Source organism: Hippopotamus amphibius, chromosome 5, assembly GCF_030028045.1.
Source record: "Hippopotamus amphibius kiboko isolate mHipAmp2 chromosome 5, mHipAmp2.hap2, whole genome shotgun sequence".
In the NCBI taxonomy this organism is placed as follows: Eukaryota; Metazoa; Chordata; class Mammalia; order Artiodactyla; family Hippopotamidae; genus Hippopotamus; species Hippopotamus amphibius.
The window spans coordinates 132,837,305-132,856,952 of record NC_080190.1 but is presented as its reverse complement, the minus strand read 5'-3'; the positions used below and the strand labels follow the sequence as shown (position 1 = coordinate 132,856,952).

The 19,648-nt window shown below is 35.6% G+C and overlaps 1 protein-coding gene across 1 annotated transcript in view; it reads right to left on the bottom strand.

The window, feature by feature from the left end:
* The window catches only part of INTS8 (integrator complex subunit 8), a 49,887-nt gene that overhangs the window by 16,001 nt on the left and 14,238 nt on the right, over positions 1 to 19,648 (bottom strand). The window contains exons 9-16 of the mRNA XM_057735044.1: positions 17,008 to 17,108; positions 16,438 to 16,579; positions 10,676 to 10,746; positions 10,109 to 10,284; positions 8,835 to 8,968; positions 7,046 to 7,156; positions 5,103 to 5,304; positions 1,630 to 1,751 (exon numbers count right to left, since the gene is read on the bottom strand). Coding sequence (XP_057591027.1) covers positions 1,630 to 1,751; positions 5,103 to 5,304; positions 7,046 to 7,156; positions 8,835 to 8,968; positions 10,109 to 10,284; positions 10,676 to 10,746; positions 16,438 to 16,579; positions 17,008 to 17,108 — 1,059 coding nt within the window. The remainder of the gene's footprint in view (positions 1 to 1,629; positions 1,752 to 5,102; positions 5,305 to 7,045; positions 7,157 to 8,834; positions 8,969 to 10,108; positions 10,285 to 10,675; positions 10,747 to 16,437; positions 16,580 to 17,007; positions 17,109 to 19,648) is intronic.

The window sequence follows — 19,648 nt, the reverse complement described above, 5'->3', positions numbered from 1 at the left end:
CGGCCCTGCAGCAAGGTCACCTCATCCCCTTCCTCCTCTGCAGCCAGATCAGGCGCAAGGGCAGGAAGCAGTGAGCTAACCTAGCCCAAGGTTAGGCAACCTACAACACAACATCCCGTGCCCTTCCACACTGCAGGCCCTCAAACATGCGGCCACCCTTCCTGGCACACAGCTCCACAGAATTCACTGCTAAGAGAAGCAAAGAGATAAGCTACTGCACTGTCTTAATACTGAGCAACGAGCTACTGTTCTAAGTGGAAATAACAGACTTGAAACAAAATGGTTCTCTCATCTGAGAGCTTCCTAAAGGCTAAGAAACTGCTGGGCATAATCAGACAAATACCCTAGATATTAGGAACTCCTATCTCAGAAAGTTCACTAAAAAAACAGATATAATCCAACATCTGAAATTCCAAAGAGAAGGATGATTCAAGTAGGACGATAAATTTCTACGAACAAGCTTACAGAAGACAAAAAGGAGGGAAAAAAGATAAGAAATCAGTAAGTCTTCAAAGGGCTGAAGTGAAATGAGATCAATTTTTTAAAGGACATACGTAAAATAAGGAGGAAGAAACAAATAATCAGAGACTAACATAAAAAACTGGTACAGTCTTGCAAGATTCCCAGATAATCATCGATTTAAGGGACTAGGTACTAAAGATGAGATAATGGCAGATAAGAACAACAAAAGGTAACACAAGCATTAAGAAAAGAGTAAGGAATTCTGAAAGACCAAACATACACAAAAATGCATGAAATCATGAAATTTTTTTTTTAACTACAAGACCAGAAAGGGAGAAAAGCTCACTGCTTATTCAGGGTAAACATAATATTAACACATGAAAGATAGACTGTTAGGGAAAACCTCCTTTGTCTCTTTTTTTTTTTTTTTTTTGGCGCATGGGCTTAGTTGCTCCATGGCATGTGGGATCTTCCTGGAGCAGGGATCGAACCCGAGTCCTCTGCATTGGCAGGTGGACTCTCAACCACTGCGCCACCTAGGAAGCCCCTCTCTTTATTTTTGATGTTTTCTTTACCCAGAAGCATTTTCAGTTGTACAGCACAGATGTAATTAAGAAAGGAGAAGAAACAAACAACGTACCATCAATTCACTGAGTGAATTCTCTCACATGGAAATAATTACTAATAACAAACATCCACACCAATAAGAATCAGGCATCAACTTAGAGAGTCTAACAGGCTTTGAAGAAGGGTAAGGGGCTCAAATGGAAAACGGGTGCAGCTCAGCCCTGATGGCTCCCCCAGTTCAACCCAGGTAGACCCGGGTATTCCAGAGCTGAAACCAAGGTCTGACTATATCAATCAAAGCAAGAAAAGCTGACTAACTTCTCACTAGTTTAGGATTATACCAAAATGTTATTAACTAAATAATTTTTGCTTGCATTCTCATAACTATAGGGTATTAGAAAAAAATATCACAGCGGGCAAACTCAAGTGCCTGAATTATCAAAAACTATACTTCTACCTACAAACCAACAAGGATTTGTCCAAACTTACATTGAATCTTAGAAACTAGACAAACTCCCAAAGTAGTACAAATCTAAAAAAAACTGGTCCGATAATCCTACTACCCTAATAATCCTTTCATTCAGATTAAACATGAATTACCTTTACATATGGATTACTCTGAAGCAGAAATGCAGGAACTTGCAGGGTAAGGTATTCATTTTCCCTCCAGTTTAACATAAAAGCAACACACTCCTCAGCAATAACTTGACGAAGAGGAATATCTGAAAAGCAAAGAAGAAAGTAGCTAGGATTACCATCAAAACATTAAAAGAACAAAACATGGGACTTGCCTGGCAGTCCGGTGGTTACAACCCTGCACTGTCACTGCAGAGGGCGCGGGTTTGACCCCTGGTCCAGGAACTGAGATCCTGCACGCTGTGTGGTGCAGCATGGCCAAAATATACATATATATATATATAAACAGAACAAAGCAAATAGTTGCTCAGATTCCAGGTAAACAAATTAAAAACAATATTTACAGATGAAAAAGCAGAAAAACACTAATGTTCTATATTTTTCTCTACAAAGTTTAAGGTTTCCCAGTAATAGATTGCCACAGTCCCCACTATTAATCACAAAATTCTCTACTAGGAACACCTTAAGTTGCCTAATACTCTACTGTGGAAGTCTAGCAGTTGGTACCCAGCCTCTACAAATTTATAATTTAAATGAGCAGAGAATAACCACATAAACAAAACAAATATACAATGGAATGGTATAAAATTCTAACATATTTAGAGCACAGAAATAGGTAAAATATGTAAAACTGTAATAAATCTGAGTAAATATGTTTTTCATTTTTTTAATAATTTTTCCTGATTAAAACATGATAAATATTCATGAGACAAATCATTCACTCATTCAAAAAATATTTACCCAACCAGTAACAATTTTAAATAAAAAAGATATGAAAAAAAAAAATCTCTCAGAATTGTTTGACAGTTATTTCCTTTGAATTTTTGTAGCTCAAAAGTATATAATACTCAGGTTTTACTGTATTTCAAGAAAGAGGAAAAGAGACCCAATGAATACTAAATAACAATGTTGAAACTTAAAATGAAGAGAGCTATTAAACTTGAGTACCTATATTTTTCAGTCTTTCTAAAAAGTCTGTGCCTGTGGCTATTTAGTTTATATCTGAATTTATTCCAAAAAGCAATTGGCGACAACAAAAAAGAAGCATAGGAATACAGCAAAATTAAATAAGAACACGTTATTTGCATCATCTTCTTAAAGAAGGAATGAAGACAGAAGTAAATTTAATATCCCAGTGCCCAAGGTGTCACTGTGTACTGCGCACCACACACTCTGCCGAAGGAAAGCCAGACAGCATTTGGCTCCAAGGCATCCTTTATTCACTGGGCACCTCTCATTAGTGAGTCCACAATGGTTCTTAAAGGAGAAGCAGCATCTGGAGAGTGGCGCTCAATCATTTTCCTCTTCTTCCTAATAAATAGTACATCCTTTCCTTCTCATTTCCAACACTGTGTGTAATACAAACTATGGGACAAATAGATGAACATTCAGTAAGTGAGGGGAGAGAAGGAAGAATGGAGGGAGGGAGGGAGAAAAAAGTGATGTCAACTCCAAACTACTCAAATGACAAAAAGGTAGTACAAAGAGATTATAATTATTTGAAGGCATCTCTAACCATTTCAAACAGTAAAAGCATAGGCTCAAGTTGGACTGGTGACTTCAAAACACAATTCCATCTTTTACTTCATGATTTTGGCCAAATTCTCTAACCTCAGCTTCTTGATTTACAAAATGGGGATAAATAAACAAGAAGCTATTTCATAGTGTTGCTGAGGACTAAGTCAGGTATGCACCTACACTCTTAGAACAATGTCTGCCATGTAGTTAGCACTCAATAAATGTTAGGGTTTTTAAAATTCTTCTTTTCATTTTTAGAGAAATCATGTATGAAAAGCCAATCTTCAACCTTTAAAAAGAAAACACTCTGGGGAATTCCCCAGCAGTCCAGTGGTTAGGACTCTGTGCTTTCATTGCCAAGGGCCTGGGTTCAATCCCTGGTCAGGAAACTAAGATCCCACAAGCCTCAGAGTGTGGCCCAAAAAGGGGAAAAAAAAGAAAGGAGTTTTAGAAAACACTCTTGTTAACAGTTAGTATATATCAATTCTTATTGTGATACTGAAGGGCACTGATGCATTAAAACTCAAAGGTACTCTATTTACAGAGTGCTAAAAAGTTGTGCTTTCTTTAAGAAATCACGTTATAACAATTAAATCAATTCAAAAGACCCCAGAGGGCCAGCAGCCTTTTGTTTGGGCACATTATTAGGACCTTCCTTTATACTTCAATTTTACTACTTATAGTATTAGATGTGTACAGTATGATTAAAATGCTCTAAATATTATTAAAACATGTAAAAGTAAGAAACTGCTTTAACTAAACAAGGTATGTGACACAGATCATAATTTTTATAAGCTCCTTTTCATAACAAGATAATTACATTTAGAACTGGACAGTCAAAATGTGGTACATATATACAATGGAATATTACACAGCCGTAAAAAGGAACAAAATTGGGACATCTGCAGAGACACAGATGAACCTAGAGACTGTCATACAGAGTGAAGTGAGTCAGAAAGAGAAAAACAAATATCATATATTAACAAGTATGCAAAATATAGAAAAACGTTACAAATCTATATGCATATTTATAAGGAGAGATCATAAACATAAGTCGTATCTTTTTCTCACTTCATACAGCATCATAAACATTTGTATATTGTGCTAGCTTCGGCAGCACATATAATAAACATTTGTATAACCATGAACATGGCTTTGGAAACAGGAAAAAAAAAAGAATTGGACAGTCAAAATCTGTTCCTAAAGTGACCACAAGTGACTTCCTGACCCACTGGCAATCATTTTGAGGGCTATCTATGGCAGCAATGAGGAAAGAAACCTTCAACATTTAGATTCAAGGACATTTTGAATCTTTCAATAGAATATCTTAAAATTGCAATACAGTTTTTGTAGTGTGTTGAATAGTGTCCCCTCAAAATTCAAGTACACCTGAAACCTCAAAAGGAGATCTTACTTGGAAATAGGGTCTTTGCAGATATGGTTAGTTAGAACGTCATAATGAATTAGTGTAGACCCTAAGTACAATGACTGGTGCCCTTACGAGAGGACGGACACACACACACAGACACAAGAAAGCCACATGAAAGAGGCAAAGACTGGAGTGATGCAGCTACAAGAATGCCAAAGGCTGCTGGGAGCCACCAGAGGCTCGGGAGAGGCAAGGAAGGATTCTTCTCTAGAGTCTTCAAAGGGAGCATGGCCCTGCAGACCCCTTGATTTCAAGCATCTCACCTCCAAAATCGTGAAATAATAAATTTCTGATACTTATGGCAATCCTAGGAAATTAATAGTTTCCTACATTTTCCCCAATGTTTTCAAGTGACCTCCCCACCTGAATTCTGTTTTAAAAGACAAATAATTTTTTCACTGATGGTAAAAAGTCCAGTAAATATTCTTTTAGTATGTTCCCCACAGTTATTTCAGTACCAAATTTCTGAAAATTTGTGAAAAACTCTTACCGGGAAGCCTCATTTCCAGATATCCTCGCACCCTACTAATAAGATCAGAAGGGGGTCTCTCTCCAGATTGCCCTGATCCAGCTTCATGTGTATGAATATCCAAAAGCAGCATCTCATTCAGCATGACCTGACGAAGTTTTGGTGAGAATTCTGTCACCAACTCCAAACAAGCAGCAAATAGCTGTTTCGCATGGGAGAAGTCCTATCAAAAGAAACAGCAGAGTAGCCTGGGTCACCTTTCCTCTGGAGTCACAAATAAGTGTCTTTGTAAGTACAGAACAAAGAGGAGAATTAATTTAAATGGTTAACACCAGTTATCTTGGAGAGTGAGGCTAGACTATCATCTTTTTATCATCTCCTCATTGTTGATTTATTCCAATAAATACTTCATTCTTTTGTAAGTTTTTTTGGTTTTTTGGGGTTTTTTTGGCTGCACCACGCAGCATGCAGGATCTTAGTTCCTCAACCAGGGTCTGAACCCATGCACTCTGCAGTGGAAGTGCGGAGTCCTAACCACTGAACCACCAGGGAATTCCCTGTAATTTTAAAAAAACGCCCAATAAACCAGCGGTCGCCAACCCTCGGGCCACAGGAACAGCACTGGTCCAAGGCCTGTTAGGAACCGGGCTGCACAGCAGGAGCTGAGCGGCGGGCGAGCCAGTGAAGCTACATCCACTGCTCTCTATCGCTCCCCATCACTAGCATTACCGCCTCCCCCCGCACCCCATCCGTGTAAAAACTGTCTTCCACGAAACTGGTCCCGGTGCCAAAAAAGGTTGGGGACCACTGCAATAAACAACTGATATAATATACATGCTATATTACTAAACAAGTTTTACATAAATTATAAAATAACAAAACCAGGGGATTTCCCTGGTGGTCTGGTGGTTAAGACTCCACACTTCCACTGCAGGGGCACAGGTTCAATCCCTGGTCAGGGAACTAAGATCCCGCATGCTGCACAGTGTGGCCAAAAATCAAATAAAATAAAATAACAAAACTAAAAGTTTTATATAAACATTATATACATATATTATACAGGTATAACATTCCATGACTAAAGACTTTCTCCACCTAAGATAGTCAGAATTAGACCTTACTGCCTTCAACAAGGTTCCACATTCTAAAATTTTGCACACAACCCTATTAGCCTATTTAATTGACTAATAAATAAATCAAATCAGCTATGATCCAAGCCCTTTCCTACACATCTCCTTCTAATTTTTTCAAAGAAAAATTCTTCGCTTATTCTCTCCACATGATTCCTTTACTCGTATAATCTGGCTTCTAACCCCACATCATGAAGAAGACATCACTCTTACTAAACAAAGATCTTCTAACGGCACAATCTACTCAGTATCTTTCGGTTACTTTACTGGACTTAGGGGCTGCAACCCAGTGCTATCCATTCCCTTTTCTTAACTTCCTCTAACCCCTTAGCTATCATGACTCCATAAGTCTGGTCCTCAAACAAGACTCTTTCTCATGCCACTCCTCTTGGACCCAAAGCTGCATGCCCTAGGTTCTGCATATTCTCCCAGGGTGACCTTTGATGATTTCCAAATCTACATTTCCAGCCCAGATAACTTCCCAAATAGATCCATATGTAAAATCTACAAAAGCAATTTTAAGGATTTTTGGTTTTGTTTTCTTTAGCTTGGAATACAATCTTTACTTAACTGAATCCTAAACCCAAATAAGAACTATTCATGTTCTCTAATTTTTTAAAAGAAATAGACTAGTAGCCATACATCCAAGGCCATTTTCATTTCACTGTGAGAGTAAAAGGAAAAAGAATAAACCAAAACACCTTTTCAAATATCCTCTTTGGCCTACAACTATGATTTTAAGATCAGGAAAACACAACTGATTCTGATTCCTGGCCTCATGCTAAATTTACAAAGCATATTCTTAACTAGAGGTCAATGTATGCTTTTACTCACCTTAACAGTACTGCAATGTAAGCCTTTGGCCATTAGAATGTAAACCAAATCTCTTGTTAAATTATCTTTAATTCCCAGGATAACACCACTATAAACAGAAGGTACTTCCCACTAGAAGAAATAAAATACATAAATACACACACATAAAGCCAAATCTAGATAAGAATCTTTCAGTAATAGTCAACCCCGTTTAAAAAAATCATTCAAAGGTCATTCTTGAAAGAGAAAGGAAAATGACAGCCAAAACGAAATGCTAATCAAAATGAACATATTCACTACAATGAGATAGTAATAAATAATTATGTGTATTGGAACTCTCTGAAGGATAGCCTATAGACGTAAAGAAGGAAAAAGAAATTCTAGGAGTTTAATATGTATTAACTCATATGATCCTCACAACAGTATTTTTTTTTAAAGAATTTCAACTTAAGCTTTTATTTTACCTAAGAGATTCAGGAATTTTATGGAACTTTTTTTTTTTTTTTGGTGGCTTGTCTATATCACCACTGCAATTATATTTCTTCTTTTTTTTTTTTTTTAATTTTCTTTACTTTTTTTTTAATTGGCTGCGTTAGGTCTTCGTTGCTGCGTGCAGGTTTTCTCTAGTTGTGGTAAATGGAGGTTAGTCTTCATTGCAGTGCACGGGCTTCTCATTGTAGTGGCATCTCTTGTTGCGAAGCACAGGCTTCAGTAGTTGTGGCATGAGGGCTCAACAGTTGTGGCTGGCGGGCTCCGTGGCATGTGGGATCTTCCAGGCCAGGGATCGAAGCTGTGTCCCCTGCACTGGCAGGCAGATTCTTAACCACTGCATCACCAGCGAAGTCCCTCAAAACCGTATTTTTAAGTAGGTACTATTTAGCTCCATTTCACAGATGAGAAAATGGAGATACACAGAAGTCAAATAACTTGCCAAAGACTAATCAGCTAGTTAAGAGCTGAGATTCAAACTCAGGCAGTTAGTACCAGAACTCACCCTCTAGACTGTTATGCTATATACTTCCCCTCCATATAAATGAACACAAATAACAATGTCAATGCTAAGGAAGCCAACTAAGGTTCAGACCAATTTTTCTTTTCACTGCACTTGTATGTTCAAACACCACAAAACATGCATCAATTTCTGGCTGCTTTTTATTATATATTCAGCAGAGGAGGAGTATGCAGTTAAATTAGAAGCAATGCCATAGTATTTTCATTTCACCTGTATCTGTGGACTATTTCCCTTGTATCCCTAGCTATATTCCACTGAAATGTTTAAAAGCTATTTTCATTTGCACTTTCCACACAGGAAAACTTAAAATAGACAGCTTCAGAAATATTAGCTTGGCATTTTAAAAAATATCTAAAGCCAAAAGTGCTCCCTAAAGAAGTTTTAATGATGTGAGTCTAAGCTACAGGCTTTAGACTTCAAGAAGATATGAAAAAAACTAAACCAAAAATACTCTCTAAGTACACAGCAAGTATTAGCTACAGACTGCACAGACATACCTTACACGTACATTAACAGCTATACTGAAAATGCATGTAATGCTATGACAACAAACGAAATATAAGCTCATGTTTAGATATGACTGATTTAATAGTATCTTTTTTGGAGTTTCATATTTTCTCTGTCAATGGATGTTCAAAGTGCAACTACTCTCATGTGAAGGTCCTTTACATTACCAATGAACTGTTGACAAATAAAGGGGTTCTTATTCCCAAAAAGGTCAGGGAACAGCTTTTCCATTAAATTACATCAGAATACAAGGGTAATTTTCTTATCTGTTCTTAACAGAGGGTTTCTTACCTTATTAGACACTGTCCAGAATTGGCGCTCTGAAGTCATACCATGTAATTCAATTAAAATCTGTCGAATCCTCCAGGGATCCACTGACAGTATCAGCTGATGCTCCAACTGGCCAATGTTGACACTTGCTGAGGCTAAGAAAGGAAAAAGAGATTTCCATTTAAATAATGATTTGATTCAAAGGTATACATAATCCTATAAATATGAGAATGGTAATTTACTGAGAGAAACTGTGCATGTTTATAAGTATTATAAGTTAAAAGCATCTCTCATCTTGAAAACTGATTTACTCAACTTAATGCAAACTATGTTTTAACTTCACTCTCATATAGAAAGCATAACACAATTTGTATTATGCCTGCATTTAATAAATAAAGATAATGAAGATACAGACAGATAAAAATCAGAAACTGGTACATGGAAAGAATTATGTGGGATATACAGAAAAATTTAACTTATATAGACAGTCTCCTACTTTTGAACATACTGTGTTAAAAGAACATATAAAATGTTTTGAGTAATAAACATTAAGAATGTGTTTTTTGAAGGGGGGAATTAGGAGGTGGAGGTACTGCCTTCCCAGAGAACAAAGAATTGATCATTAAAATCCCTAACTACAACTCAGCTTTCAGATACAAGTCTTCAATAATGCATTTTTCCAGCCTTTTATCTGTGTTAATATTATTCTTTTCCTTTACAACTCTACAGTCAAAGCAGTTTAAATCTAGTGAGGTTCAAAGCAGCTAAAAGTTGGTTCAGCCACTGAATTCTGTCTCCCCTATATTGTGTTGAAGCTTATATTTCTTATTAATGAGCAGCACTATATTTTCTACTTATATTTATAAAAGAAGAGAAAAAAAATGGAAGAAAATCATCAAAATAAAAAAGGCAAAAATGGCAATGGTACCAAAGCTGTTTAGCCAGCAGACAGTATCACAGTGATATATAGGCTGAAATGCAGCAAGCTTAAACCTTTTTTGTTCTCTACCACTCCCTTCCCCCCCTCTTTGTTTTTTACCTTCAAGAGCATAGCAGCAGAGTTACATGGGTCTATTTTCCCAGCTAAAATCTTTTATGTACCTAGGCCTACACCTCCATTAACCAGCAACTCAGCAGAGTCCCAAGACTTAACTGCTTAAACAAAAATCTGACTACAAACGACAGGTAAATGTCTATTAAATACCGGCATTAGTGTAATCTGAAACAAATGAAGAGGATATCCTCAAATATACTGAGGGGCAAAATGCGCCAACATTTTAGCTAGCAGAGCTAACCTGGGATATCATAAAATGAAGTTACAGGTTTAATGCACAGATTTACTCTAGGGGATCTCTTCCTCATCTGATCAACAAGTAGCTTTCGTTCTTCATCTTTCAACAATGTAATGAAAAGCTCATGTGAAGAAATCATGAAAACATACTGCAGGTCTTCCAACCCCAGACACACATTCCTAGATCAGTAAGAAATATTACAAAACAAAAAAGTGTATAATTTTAGTTTGGGGAAAACAATCATATTAACCAATTTTTATTAATAAACTGTTTAAAAAGCCACCATTCAATAATTGCACAACAATAATTTGAAATAGCTTTTAAAATCTCTCTTTGGTCCTTATTTAAAATTGTGATTTCAATGCCACAATATACAAAAAGAGTAACTGGCAGAATCCTACGTTTTATGTCGCTACATGAATCTAAACCATAAGTGCTTTCTCAAATACCAGTTAATGCCTGATTATAAGATAGGCAGGGCAAATCCAAAACGATAAGGAATAAAAGATATTTTTCTCAGAGAACTAAGTTCAAAATTAAGGGAAAAAAAGAAAAAAGAAAGGCACTTACTTTAGAAAAGCAGCCATGTTTCCTTTCAAAGAATCTGAAGCTTTTTCTAAATTTATTGATCTTGAACATACCTAGGAAGTTGAGTAATTTTTATTTGAATATAGGTACTTTAAAATAATTATACTACAGTTTGAAAACAACTGAATTTTCCTTTCAAACATTATCAGTCACAGATTTGGTTAAGAAATTTAAGAGATGAGACCAAAGAATATGCAGTAAAGAATAATCTATTTAGCATATGAACAAGTCCTGCTGAAATTTAAAGTATGTTGCCAAATTAAATGGAGTGATAAACTTTAAGAATCAGTAGCTCCTGTCAGAAAAGTGAGAAAAGAGTCATCTTAGCTGAAAAGTATGATCTATAATAGCTAACATACATAGAACCAATGGTTAAGAAGGTAACCAAGGTTTATTTAAAAAAAAAAAAAAGTAACCAAGGTTTAAAAAATAAACAATGAAAATAAAGAGTAATAGAAACCAGCTATGCAAATATTAGTAATCTAAAAATAATATTCTTATTATATTATTCTGAGTTTATTAGATTAGGCTTCCTTCCCACATATTATTTACAAGAAGTCAAAAAAATATATTATTAGTGTATAGTGCCTAACCTTAAGAAACTGTCAAATATTCTCTCATATGTTGACACAAAAATTAAATTATATAATGTTTATAGCAACATTATTCATAAGAGCTAAAAAGTGGAAACAACCCGAAAGCCCATCAACTGATGAACAAACACTCCAAATACACACTGAAGAATATATACATTAAATGGGATACTATTCAGCTATAAAAAGGAATGAAGTACTGATACACACTTCAACATGGATCAAATTTTTCAAGTTTTTAATGTTAAGTAAAAGAAGTCAGTTACAAAAGACCATATATTTTACGATTTCATTTATATGACATATGCAGAATAGGCAAATCTACAGAGACAAAAAGTAGATTAATAGTGCCTGGGGTTGGGTTTGCAAGGCAAAAATAGAGACACAGATGTAGAGAACAAACATATGGACACCAAGTGGGGAAAGCGGGGAGGGTTGGGGGGGAATGAATTGGGAGATTGGGATACCAAATTGTACACTCTAAATATATGCAGTTTATTGTAAAAAAATTAATTTTTTTAAAAAGATGCAAAAAAAATTAAAAAAAAACATTAGTGCCTGGGGTTGAAGGGATGAAGGGATTGAGGGAAAATGGGAAATGACTGCTAGTGGATAAGAAGTTTTGTTGCGAGAGGCAGAGAGGAATGAAATGTTGTCAAACCGGCTAAGGTGATGGCTGCACAACTCTGAACATACTAAAAATCACTCAATTGTACACTTTAAATGGGTGAACTGTAGAGTATGTGAATTATACTCCAATGAAGCTATTAAAAAAAAAAGACCCAATGCAGCCAATAAATAAATACTGGAAAAAAGAAAAAAGAAAAAAAGGAAGATGGTTATTTTGAGACTTTAGTCAGCCATCTTCTCGCTCTGCTGGCTTTCTGAATAAAGCCATATTTCTTGCCTCAACAACAACAACAAAAAAAACAAAAAGAAAGAAAAGAAAAAAAGGAATTATAGTATTTTTAATTACCATGCTTGGAAACAGTATCTTAAAAGTACTTTGCTCACATGAATAGGTTACACTATCAGTATATAGCACATCTGAGCATCTTGTAGTATGTACAATATATTTACATTCTAATAATTTTGCCCCACTGTATAGATAAATTAAGCTTGCTGCCATATATAAGACCTTATGATAAATAATACTTTAGTGTCCTTTCATGATAGATTATTTATTCAAATATAGAGATGCATTGTACATGTGTCATGTGTTGGGAAATATGTGATAACTCCTGATAGGCAACATAACAGATATGTGAATTCACATCGACTTTTTAAAAATTAAAAATATGGATAGAACTACAATCTGTCATACATAGTGAAGTAAGTCAGAAAGAGAAGGACAAATATTGTATGCTAACTCACATATACGGAATCTAAAAATGGTACTGATGAACTCAGTGACAAGAACAAGGAAGCAGATACAGAGAATGGACTGGAGAACTCGAGGTATGGGAGAGGGCGGGGGGTGAAGGGGAAACTGAGAAGAAGCGAGAGAGTAGCACAGACATATATATACTACCAACTGTAAAATAGTCAGTGGGAAGTTGTTGTATAACAAAGGGAGTCCAACTCGAGGATGGAAGATGCCTTAGAGGACTGGGGCAGGGAGGGTGGGGGGGACTCGAGGGGGGGGGCGTCAAGGAAGGGAGGGAATACGGGGATATGTGTATAAAAACAGTTGATTGAACCTAGTGTACCCCCAAAAAAATTAAAAAAAAATTAAAAAAAAAATTAAAAATATGAAATAGGTGACATCTCTATAGATGCTATAAATATTGAAAAGATCATTAAAAATGTTAATATTAATAAACTTAAAAATTTAGAAGTGGCTGAATTCTAAGATAAGAACATCTTAAAACTAATCAAGAAAAAAGAACAGATGATGAAATCACCGATGAAATGGAATCAATGTCAAAGATCTTCCCACAAAAAAAATCTCCAGGCCCAAACACATCATTGGTAAATTTTGCCAAACACTGAAAAAAGCAATGAGTCCATTTTCTTTTCCAGGCAAAAACAATGATACACACCCCAATTTATTTATGAGGCACACATGACTTTAGTAACAAAATCAAAGACAGGATCAGAAAGAAAAAAAACAAATGCATCAATCTCATACATGAATGTAAAAAATCTTCAAGTGGGACTTCCTAGTGGTGCAGTGGTTAAGAATCCACCTGCTCCAGGAAGATCCCACATGCCACGGAGTAACTAAGTCCGTGCGCCACAACTACTGAGCCTGCGCTCAAGAGCCCATGAGCCACAACTATTGAGCCCATGTGCCACAACTACTGAAGCCCGTGCTCCTACAGCCCATGCTCCGCAACAAGAGAGGCCACAAAATAAGGAGCCCAAGCACTACAATGAAGAGTAGCCCCTGCTCGCCACAACTAAAGAAAGCCTATGTGCAGCAACAAAGACCCAACACAGTCAATAAATAAATTAAAAAAAAACAAAAAAACAAAAAACTTAAAGTATTAGCAAGCCAAATCCAGCAATATATATTTAAAAATATCATAACATGACCTAAAACTAATACAATGTTACACGTCAATTATATCTTAGTTTAAAAAAAGGATCACAGCCTAGTTGGGTTTATCCAGACAAGTAAAGGTACTTCAACACTTAAAAATTAATATACTTCACCACATTAACCAATTACAAGAGAAAAATTACGTGCTCATCACAAAAGACACAGAAAAAGCATTTAATAAAATCTAAAAATCATTCATGATTTTTTTAAAAAAAGAGCCCTCAATCAATTAACGATAGAACAGAAAATTCCTTAATCAGATAAGGAGTAGCTATAAGAAAAACCTATAATAAACCTCATTCCAAACAGTGAAAGAGTGAAAGCTTTTGAGACTGAGAATGAGACAAGGAAGGCCACCAGAGCCCTTTCTACCAAACATTGTACTAGAGATCACTGTCAGCACAGTAAGAACAAGTACAAAGAAATAAAAATGAAAAGGCTAGAAAACGAAAAAAACAAAATGCATTATTTACAGATGGAGACTATTTAGAAAAACAAATGAACCTCCAGATAAATTAACAGAATTTTTAACAGTTTAGCAAAGTAGCTGGAAACAAAATCATTATACAGAGTTCAACTATACCTCTACACCAATGCATAAACTATTTCCAAGTTCATAGAAAAAATAAATAAATAAAAAGACTTCTTTGGACAAATTATAAAGCTTTAAAGGGCATTAAAGAATGCCTAAATAAATCAAGGGCCATACCAGTTCACAGATTAGAATACTCAATATTGGAAAGATACTAATTTTTCACAAGTTGGCTTTTAAATGTAATTCCAAACAAAAGTCCAACAGGCTTATTTGTGAAACTTGACAATCTGAGTCTAGTGTCTACAAGCAAATGCAAAAAGACAAGCATAACCAAAACAACTTTGAAAAACAATGTTTGTGCTTCAGATGATTATCAAAACAGGGATACTAATGTATGGGTAAAGAAACAGAAAAGTGGTACAGAACAAAGTCCAGAGACAGGCCCATACACGTATGGATTCTTGGCATTCAACAGAGGTAGCACTGGAGATTGGTAGAAAAAAGCTGGAACTTTCAATAAATGATACTGGAACAAGTGAGGGGGAAAAAATGACATCAGACCCCCTACTTCACATAATAAACAAAAATCAATCAGAGGTGGATTAAAGACCTAAATGTGAAAAGAAGGCTAAGCTCTAGAGCTTTCAGAAGATAAAATATAGGACAACTACAGAATTTGAAAAGCTTTAAGTAAGATACAGATATCCACTAATCTTTTCCTTTATGGAAAGATTGACAAATTTATTATATTAAAATTAAGAACTTTAATAAAAAGTTAAAAGAGAAGCAAAACTCAGAAAAGATACCTGCAGTATTTAAAATGGTAAAAGACAGGATATATAAAAAATTCCTGCCAAAAAAGAAAAAAAAAAAGACAATTCAACAGAAAAATGAGGCATACTACTTTGAACAGGTACCTCAAAAGATGAAATCTGTATGTGCAAAAAATAAATGAAAACCTGTTAAATTCCTCAGTAATAAAGGAAATGGATACTAAAACATCAATGAGATACCATCATACAATGACCCTGACAGGAAATCTGACAATACCAAGTGCTGGCAAAGATCCTAACCAATGAGAACGCTCATGCATGCTAGTGACAAAAACTCTTTGAAATTATATAGTAATATTGCAGATACACTTTCTCCAGGAATGTCACAGATAAATTGTATGTGGGTGCACCAGGATATATGCACAGTATGTTCCAAGAAGCACAACAGCCTCAAATTGTAAATAACACAAATGCCCATTATCATAAGAATAAATAAGTTGTGACATGGTCACATAATGTTGCATCACCCTACAGCAATGGGGGAAAAAAAAAACTGTATCTCCATACAACTTGAAAAAAAATCTCAAATATGTTCACTGAAAGACAAAGAATTTATTCTGTATGATTTCATTTATGTAAAGTTCAAAACCGGCAAATTAAAGAATATTCTTTAAGGGTACATACAAAGGTGATACAACTGTAATGAAAAGCAAGGAAATGATTATCACAAAAAACAGGACAGTGGCTTCCTCAAGGGGAGGCAGAGGGAGTTTGGTAAGGAGCATGAGAATGACTTCTAGAGTGCTGACAGTGTTGTATTTTTGGAGCTAAATGGTATTAATTATACTCTATGTACTTCTCTCAAGGTCTATTACATTAAGACTATTAAAGAAAGAGACAGAAAGATCCAGTAGAAACACAGATTCTGGAGCTCACATGAGAGGCGAGAAGTATGATCGAAGAGTTTATAGCGAGCAGGTGACTGAAGTTTTGGATGAGGATAAAAAGTGATATGAGAAGCTGAGCAAGCCAAAGACAAAACTTTTGTAAATAAAAACATTAAAGGGAGAACAAAAGAGAAGTCAATGGAGGCCTGAAAAACCCAGTGATGGAGGAGAACCAGAAAAGAGCTCCAGCAGAAGAGAGGGTGGGAGGTGGTGGTCTGTCACTAGGACCAACTATCAGCCAGAGAGGCAAGTCAGACGAAGACAGAAAAGAGGGCAATGGATTTGGTAGTTAAGAGATCATTGGTAAACTTAGAGCAAAATTATAAATCAAAAGGGGAAAAAAGGTCTTACCTCAAGAAGAAAGTCTATTTTCTCTTTATTAGGTCTAAGAAATAGCTGGTTAAATTGAACACTAATCGATCTACCTTCCAATATATCACGGACTGTGTTACAGGCACAGACTTTAAAACAGATCTCATCTAGAGCTTCATTTCTGTAGAATACAAAAGTAGATATACTAAATTTTTTTAACAAAAAGGAATATGTTACAAAACTAAAATCACAAGAATGAGCCATTTATTCTTGAGAGGTAAGATTTTATGACATTCAGGCACATTAGTAAATATCTAAGTCAGTGGGGAAAAAAGAAGGAAGGTTTTGAATTTATCAAGGGACAATTTAGCTATACAGATTAGGTAACAGAATCAAATTCTGCTATGTAAATTTTTTTCCCCAAGAACTTTTAAAATGGATTAGATGAAAATTAAAGTGGCTCCTCTGGCCATGTTAACTTCCCATAGACTAAAAAAATGTGAAAGTATCGTGTCAGACATACAGGTAATTTGGAGGTATGTTTTTGATAAATCTGAAATGCATACTTACTCTTTTATTAAAAAATCAGAAAGTAATTCATTTACTTACCCCTGTTGAGCTTTCTGAAAGAGTTCTCTTAGGACTGACTGCCGGAACTGGACAGGTAAACTGAAGGTTAAATTGTCTTCAACGAAAATCTTTATTACCTCCTAGAACAAAGACACAAAATTGCATCTATTTCAAAAATCATGAAAGAATCTTTCCCAAAAAAATTTTTTTGTAAAATTTAAAAACTTTCTATAATAAAAATTACACATTACACATCATTAAAATATCTCACAAGGAAAATCTCTAAGATTTTTAAATTACGTTAAGAGTGAAAATAGCACCCCCTTACTCTTTTTTTTAAAATTGAAGATCAAAAGTGAGAGGTGAGAGGAGAACCAATAAATAATTTAGCTATGTTATTAGCAGTTTTTAAACTTCTTTACATCCTCTTTAAATACAGGTTCAGGGACTTCCCTGGTGGTCCAGCAGTGGTGGTCCCCACTGCAGGGGGCGCAGTTTGTCAGGGAACTAAAATCCCTCATGCCGTGCAGTGCGGCCAAAAAAAAAAACAAACAAAAAAACAGCGTTCATACAACAAATTTTTTAAAACACTAAAACAATTAATTAAAAACAATTCCTATATAGCTGGCACAAATTTACTCATGTCTCACTTAAAAATAAACTTCCGTAAAAAACAAAAAAAATTTTATCTAAATAAAACATGCTTAGAAACTATTCTAATCAACTTAAATGGTTTAAAATACATTATTTAATAAATTACAGAAAATACCCACATTATTACAGTCTTTTTCTCAGTTCTTTATCAGCTCTTTATCAAGCAATGGAAGAGAGAAAGAAGGGGTGATAGTGTGAGGATTTCTGGAAAACAGCTAAAGCTAATCAGCTCTACTACAAAAGCACTGACAAAAATGGTTTCCAAACTATAAAGCAACTACTACTTCACCTCCACAGCAAAACACAGGCTACACAGGGGCAAGTAAGCCACTTCCCAAATGTGAAAAGACATATTTGTTACAGCTGTTCAGTAACTACTTGATGAGCACAAAACAAAAATTTATAGTTAATACAAAGAGAATCATATTAACCAAAAAAAAAAAAAGCTAAATATGATTTCTAAGGCACTCCTGCATATATAACTTAAGTGATAAATTTAAGAGTTGCAACAAAATCACCCTTTCCCCATTCCTAACTACCCATTACACTACTTTCTGAGTTACACATTTTGGCACTTTATTTTATTCACAGTAACATGCCTATTTATGACTAACATTTCCAAGGTCTGGTTTGCACAGGTCTTACCATTCCAGGGACCTTCTTAGAGATTCTATATCTTATCATAATTGATCCCCACCCACCACAGGTCTGTACTAGGAATATGTAACTGAAAGATCTCTAGCATTTAATAATTTCATCTGTATCTGAAATCCATCTTCAAGAAAGTTTAATTTTCTTCCCTAGGGCAAAGCAGAATTTGCAAAAAAGGGGCCAGAGGGAGGGAAAGGAAGTACTTATCCCCTCTCTTCTGCTTTCTCTGAAAAAAAAAATAAACTCTAGTTTAGAAGAGTGTACTAAAAACTTAGGCTAAAAGTCCATTTGGAGGATTAAAGACCTACATGTAAGGCCAGACACTATAAAATTCCTAGAGGAAAACATAGGCAGAACACTCTATGACATACATCAAAGCAAGATCCTTTTTGACCCACCTCCTAGAATCATGGAAATAAAATCAAGAATAAACAAATGGGACCTCATGAAACTTAAAAGCTTTTGCACAGCGAAAGAAACCATAAACAAGACTAGAAGGCAACCCTCAGAATGGGAAAAAATAGTTGCCCATGAAACAACAGACAAAGGATTAACCTCCAAAATATACAAGCAGCTCATGCAGCTTCATACCAAAAAAGCAAATAACCCAATCCACAAATGGGCAGAAGACCTAAATAGACATTTCTCCAAAGAAGACATACAGATGGCCAGCAAACACATGAAAAGATGCTCAACATCACTCATCATCAGAGAAATGCAAGTCAAAGCCACAATGAGGTATCACCTCACACCGATCACAATGGCCAGCATCACAAAATCTGGAAACAACAAATGTTGGAGAGGGTATGGAGAAAAAGGAACTCTCCTGTACTGTTGGTGGGAATGTAAGTTGGCACAGCCACTATGGAAAACAATTTGGAGGTTCCTTAAAAAACTACAAATAGAACTACCATATGATCCAGTCATCCCACTCCTGGGCATATACCCAAAGAAAACCATAATCCCAAAAGAAACATGTACCCATCATGTTTATTGCAGCACTATTTACAATAGCCAGGACATGGAAGCAACCTAAATGCCCATCAACAAATGAATGGATAAAGAAGATGTGGCATATATATACAATGGAATATTACTCAGCTATAAAAAGGGATGAGATGGAGCTATATGTCATGAGGTGGATAGACCTAGAGTCTGTCATACAGAGTGAAGTAAGTCAGAAAGAGAAAGACAAATATTGTATGCTAACTCACATATACGGAATCTAAAAATGGTACTGATGAACTCAGTGACAAGAACAAGGAAGCAGATACAGAGAATGGACTGGAGAACTCGAGGTATGGGAGGGGGCGGGGGGTGAAGGGGAAACTGAGAAGAAGCGAGAGAGTAGCACAGACATATATATACTACCAAC